General features: G+C 37.4%; 1 protein-coding gene across 1 annotated transcript in view; it reads right to left on the bottom strand.

Annotated features, from left to right (window-relative positions):
* Thrap3 (thyroid hormone receptor associated protein 3) overlaps positions 1-6,716 on the bottom strand; it is a 49,291-nt gene that overhangs the window by 17,554 nt on the left and 25,021 nt on the right. Inside the window, exons 2-3 of the mRNA XM_023701042.1 lie at positions 5,379-5,546; positions 6-388 (exon numbers count right to left, since the gene is read on the bottom strand). Coding sequence (XP_023556810.1) covers positions 6-388; positions 5,379-5,515 — 520 coding nt within the window. The 5' untranslated portion in view covers positions 5,516-5,546. The remainder of the gene's footprint in view (positions 1-5; positions 389-5,378; positions 5,547-6,716) is intronic.

The following is a 6,716-nucleotide window of genomic DNA, read 5'->3' as shown; positions in this document are numbered from 1 at the left end:
TTTGCGCTTAGAAGATTCAACTCGGCTGTGGTTGGAGGAAGAACGAGAGGATGAGGAGCGCCTTGACCTGTCAGAAGATGACTTATCCGAGTTTCTAGAATGGCTCCTGGACCTCGGTGAAGGAGACCTTCTCTTTGGGGACCGGGATCGAGACCGGCCCCGACGAGGACTATACGCTTGCCGATAGTTCTGCCAATTAGATCGGTAGTTTCCATAGCCTCCACGATTATACTGGCCCCATGGATAGAAGCCTCTGTTGCGCCCTCGGAAATAATAGGGCCTCCGATAGCCTCTGTTGTGACCTCGGAAATCTCGATTCTGATATACTCTGGGGTGATTCCTTTCTCTGTTATGAGCTGGAGAATATGATCTGGAACGAGACCTAGAACTGCAGAGGAAGGGAAAGGGGGAAATGTTTGAATTTTGACATAGTATTTATTACGTACAAAAAAACAAAACAAACAAACAAAACAAAAAAAAAAAACACCAACAAGTTATCCCTGCTCTTATGTCATTCTTTTTTTTTTTTTTTGGTACCAGGGATCAAACTCAGGACCTTGCGCTTGCCAGGCAGGCACTTACGCCACTGAGCTATTATAAACCTGGCCCTTTAGTTTTCCTTTCAAAGCAAAGATGCAAACTTATCCTTATGGTCCATATTAAGTATAGAATTATAGCTTAGTCATTTTATTTTTTATTTTTAGCTGAGTCATCTTAACAAATGATACTAAGATAATTTCTTTAAAAAATTGTAGCACATTTATGACAAATGTATTTCTGTAATAACTGAAGGAGTCATTTTTTTTAAATGTAGTAAACCAAACAAAAAGTCATTTTTACATAAATGCAATTAGTCTCACAGGCTCAGATTATTGAACAAATCCCCAAATCATTGGAAGAGAGAAAAACTGGTACCTAGATAGGCAAATACTCTGGCCCTATACTTACTGGGCGTGGTTGTGCACACCTGTAATCCTAACATTTTTAAGGCTGAGGCAGGGGTATCTTTAAGATCAGCCTGGGATATATAATGAGTTGAAGGCTAACCTGAACTACATAGTGAGACTCTTAGCTAAGTTTTTTTAAAAAAAATTAAAAAGAGAGGGGTACTCCAGGACCTTCTAGTCATCTCTCTGCACAGGGCAAGTTTCTTAGACCCCATAAGACCTGGGATTGTAAAAGTATAGCTGTGACAGCTCAACACCAAAGAAACATAGAATGAATCTGTTGAAAAGTTAGGAGAACTTACTGACATCAAGAGTAAAAATGGCCTAGTAAAGTCAAATCTCTGGGAGAGCTGTCTGATCTTACCAAAGAGCCACAAGAGGGTGCTCTCTGATCATAAGGCACTCACTTAGACATATATGAGATGAACAAGAGAAAATTACAAAAACTTGCAATTTTCAGTATATAGTGACACATGCTCGTAACCCCAGCACTTGGAAGACTGAGGTGGGAGGCATTTGAGGCAGGTGAGGCTACATAAGTAAGGCCAGCCTGCACTACATAGTGAAACCCTATCTTAAAACAAAACTTGAAACTTGAAGCGGAAACTAGTACTATTGTTCATTTAACAATTAGAATTCTAATGCAACAAAGATATATTGCCAGAACCATGGGGATTTCAACAGTGACCTAACTTTGCAAATACTACAGGTTCATGAATCCCAGGCTGGTCAACAAGTGGAAAGCTGGTTTCTATCAGAAAACCAAAAAGCACTGTAAAAATCCTCCAGGATTCCTGAATGCAAATCACTAATATTAACTCCTACTCCTAAGAAGTTAGCTGAAAGTGTGGATTATTTACTAGAAAACACTGCAAGGAAATTTACTTGAAAATACAAATCAAAAGTCTTCAGTTATTTATCAGCAGGCATTTTTATACCCCGCCTAACTTGGCAAGTGTCTTTCTTTGTTAGTTTGCAGTCCTGGGGATTGAACATAGTGTCTCACAGATGCTAGGCAAACACGCTACCACTGAGCCACATCCCAGCCCTGGGCTTTGTTCACTTTTATCCATGGCTTTGCTTTTTACTATTTTCGGTTAACAACTGCCAAATGCAGTCAAAACTACTAAATGATAAATTCCAGAAATGAACAACAGTTATGGAAATAATTTTAGAGTTTTATAGTATATTATAATTGTCCTATTTTATTAGTTATTGTTAAGCTGTTCCCATGGCTACTTCATAAGTTATACTTTATCACAGGTTTATGCATATAGGAAAAAGCAGTACTATGCACAGAATTTCACATTATGCAGTATCAAGCAAACATCCTCTGATCTTACAACACATTGACTAAAGTGGGGTTGAGGGTTTGCTGTGCAGTACTATAAATCAAATGTGTCAGGTTTTTATTTTTTAAAAAAATTTAAAAACTAAACAAAACAGTATTTTTAAGAAAAAATTTACATTCAATTTAATCCAAAGCAGGGGCTGGGGAGATAACTCAGTAGAATAAGCGGTTGCCTGGCAAGCGCAAGGACCTGAGTTCAATCCTTGGTTCTGCCCAAGGGGGGGAGAAAAAATTAAAGCAGATAAAGTAGTACTGGGATAGTACTGGTTTTCCATTACAGCTTATTACCAGTTTTTTTTTTCTTTTTTTGCTGATTACCTACTATGCCAACTTTTTATCTACCCAATGAAGAACACCAGCTGGTAAAGATACATCTTATTACTGATTGTTAATGGTTATTAAATACAATTAAAAAAAAAACTTACCTTCCACACTTCTCATTCAGAAACGTAACAGTATAAGAAAAAGAAAGGAGAGGCAGATGCAGGCTATGAAATGGAATATGACCCAATTAAATGGCTACACCTGAGGAGGTGATCCACCACCAACACTAAGAAGGGTTTAATTCATGATCATCTCACAGGCTACGGTGGATACCAATTACTAGTGAGGGCCCTGCGGCATACTGCATCCCAAACTTGCAGCACTGCATATGCAGGCACATGAGTCTCTGCAAATTGCAAATGAAGTTATTTAAGAGAAGTCACTGAAAAGGATACAGTCTGTGAAATACAAGAAAATAATCAATTTTCTCCAATTCCAGTTGGTTAACACCAGCTATTTAATTTAAAGGCAATGGTTTCTCAAATTGTCTGTATAATATACTTTCCTTGCAGGAGAGGAAAAATAAAAACAAAAAGGGGGGGGGGACCAAACAAACATGAAAACAGATAAGCCAGAAATAAAAACTGAGCATCCCAGTGGCAAATTTATCTGTTTCTAAAGCACAGAGAAGTCAGACTAAAGTATAAAAAGCATGTTTTTTAGTGGAGAAATTCCTCCAGAGTAATAATCCTCTAGTTATAAGACAGCACATACAGTGGCTCTAGACCTACCTAGCACAGATTGCCTAAGATGTTTTTCCTTCATTTGCCAAGTCAATGGCCACACCAAACGATCCATAAGACCAGGAAAAAAGATCTCCCAGGATTCCAGTTGGTACAAACACTTCAGACTCGGATGACATTTTTCTATTTGGTTTGTGCCGATTCAATTTTATCTCTCGGTTTTGATTGTATAGCCTTTGTTTAGCTTCCATTTACTAGATTAAATTTTAAAACATGTTTCAGAACCAAGTAAGATAACAGCACGGTTTATGCCACCTAAATCAAGACTGGGTGAAAGGCAGGAGTTAGGAACCTGCTGAATCCCATAATTTGACATCAATTTTCTTGAGGTGAAAATAAACTTGGTTTCCCCCATATTATTTATGCATACAGATTTTCTGTTTAATCCCTAGTTTTAAATTAATTTAGGAGCTGGGTTCTCACATACCCTATTTTTTGGGAATTAACTAGTTCTTGTCAGGAGGGAAGAATAAAACCCAGTCATGTACTATATAGACTCTTTAAAATTTCTTTAGAGATGAACTAAGGAAACCACCAGAAGTAAAGTTTGATTATTGACCTTTACTGAGGTTTATTTTAAATTTCATAATCTATTCTTCTAAGAAAAAGATTCTAGATATTCATCTAGAATAAACAGCAGGGGTTCAAGGTGTAAAACTGACAAATGATCTCCTTGCTAAGTGCCATTTTGAAAGAATGAGTGAAAAATGCACAAAAGATCTTCCTTTAGTACTATTTCTTTGGTATTTTTTCCTCAAACTCCCATAAAGAAATTTCTATGTGCTAAAAGGTTTGTATTTGCACACACAAAAAAAATGTAAATGCTTTTACTGAATAAGAAGCCTTATAACACATGAAAAGAGGAAAGATGCTCCAGTATGTCATCCTATTTTCAAACACAATAGAGATCTACTGAAGTGACAAGAGACTGAATTTAAAGACTGGCAATAAATTTCTAAAAATTAATTTTTGCACTTAGTAAGAAAGTGATAGTTATAGCAATGAATTTTGTTTGCTTTTCAGACAGGGTCTCATTGTGTGCAGGCTGGCCTTGAACTCATGGCAATCCTCCCTCAGCCTCCTGAGTGCTGAGATTATAGGCATATGCCACCACACTCACTTTACTTACTGCACTGACTTTTGGATTGTTTTAGGGTATGTTTTACTAAACAGATTCAGCTTGTCAGTACCTGACACATTAGACACAATGACACTAAGTTTCTAAATTTCTTATTTTAGTGGATTACATCTCCTTGCAATGTTGTTTATCCTCTACTCTTTCCTTGCGTACGGGATTACTAAATTCAAGGATGGTCTCAACTACACAAATAAGCTGTGGTGTAAGGCTTCAAAAATACTTCATCACTATAATCCCAGCTATTTGGTAGGCTGAGGCAGTTAGAAGAATCCCTACTTTGAGTCCAGGTCAGGTAATTTAGTGAGACTCTGTCTCAAAATCTAAGAAAGAATGAAAACATACCTTAATGGTCTAGCACTCACCTAACATTTGTTAAGGCCCTGGGTTCAATCCCCAGTGCCACAAAAGCAAACAAAAATTAAAAAAAAAAATTAATGAAAAATAAATCAAAATAGGGCCAGGGAGATGGCTCAGTAGAATAAGTGCTTCCCTGGCAAGCCAAGGGCCTGAGTTCAATCCCTGGTTCCGCAAAAAATAAAAATAAAAAATAAAAATAAACCAAAATAAAAACTTTAGTGAAAAATAATCACGTGTAGAGATTCCAAGCAAGTAGTTTAGATAAAAATAAAAATGCTCTTTCTTCCAGAGTGGGTTCTAAGTATGTAATACATGATGACAGAGCAAAACAGGAACTAAACATTACAGCAATTAGAGCTAACTTGGATTTACAGTTTGAGGAGGCTTGGAGTGTATCTCTCAGTCTATCACTCCCAACTCAAGACTAGCCCATCTTGTCACAAAAGTCTCACAAAAGATCTTCAAAACAGGGACTGATGCAATGATCATCTCAATGAACAAAACCATACCCCCCTTACCTCAGCCTGCGCTTTCTTGATCGAGAGACAGATCGACTTCTGGATCGTGATTTCGAAAATGAACGAGAACGAGATCTTGATGCCGATCTTGAGCGAGAAGAGCGAGACCCAGACTTTGATTTGTTTGTTTTTGACATCTCTGAAGAAAGGTTCACTTTTTAATTACACCTAGTAAAAGAAAATATATTCAAATGTGTAAGACCCTTTGAAACAAAAACTTTTCTTATTATCTAAAAACATCTCTTTAAACAACAGATGAAATGACTAATTTAAAAAAAAAAAAAAAAAAAAAAACCATAGTAGGGATTAGGGTAGAAGCCCAAAATTCCTAAAACTCAAAAGGCTGAATATGAAGTACATAATGAGCTCAAGGCTGCATGGCAAAACCTCTCACAAAAAAATAAAAATAAATAAAACAAAAACATGTAATACGTAAAAATTCTTCACATACATAATAAATGGAAAATGTCATGCTTTAGTTGTTAGAGGAAAAGGAAATTTGTATTTTAACATCCCAAAAGTGGAAAATTAAGCTCATTTTCATTAAAATGAAGAACAGTGTCATCTAAACACACAGAGCCAAGGCTAATACTTCTGCATATTTTTTTTTTTTTTTTTAATTTAAGGGAGGGTCTCACTATGTAGCCCAGGATGTTCTTAAATTCACAGTAGTCCTCTTTCCTCAGCCTTGAGAGTGCTGGGGTTACAGCCATGTGTCACCACCCCCACTCCTTAGAACTGACAAGTACACTCAACTCTGGAACTACAATATTGTAATTCCCACCTCCCCCACCCCCGTACCAGTGACTGAACTCAGGACCCTGCCCTTGCCAGGCAAGCACTTATTCTACTGAGCTATCTCCCCAGCCCAATGCTAATACTGGCCCCAATCCTACTGTTACAAACTTATTTTCGATCCTTTTTTTCCTTTTTGAGACAAGATCTCAATATACATAGTCCAGGCCATTCTTAAACTTACTATGTAGCCCAGGCTGGCCTTGAACCTGCACCAACCCTCTGCCTCAGTGTCCTGAGTGCTGGGATTACTTTTTAGTTGTTAGTGGATTATCTCTGGATGACACAAAACAGCTGCAAAGAGCCAAGTCATTCATGAAAACCCTAGACCAGTAATTGCAAACTTTTTAGAGTTTTTCACAGCCAGCTGAGATACATATGCCATAGGTGCACCATCACTGTTCTACACAATGGATAAATGACTGACAGACACAGCTCTTACTTTCAAGGACTTTTAATGTAGAATTTCAGACAGACAATAAGCAAGCAAACAAAAGAAAAACACAAAGAGCACAGGTTCTGGCAAATAATGTAGCAGAGGGT

The sequence above is a fragment of the Octodon degus genome, unplaced genomic scaffold (assembly GCF_000260255.1).
Source record: "Octodon degus isolate 3935 unplaced genomic scaffold, OctDeg1.0 scaffold00130, whole genome shotgun sequence".
NCBI lineage: Eukaryota > Metazoa > Chordata > Mammalia > Rodentia > Octodontidae > Octodon > Octodon degus.
The sequence above is the reverse complement of the archived record's forward strand: the minus strand, read 5'-3'. Positions and strand labels throughout refer to the sequence as shown.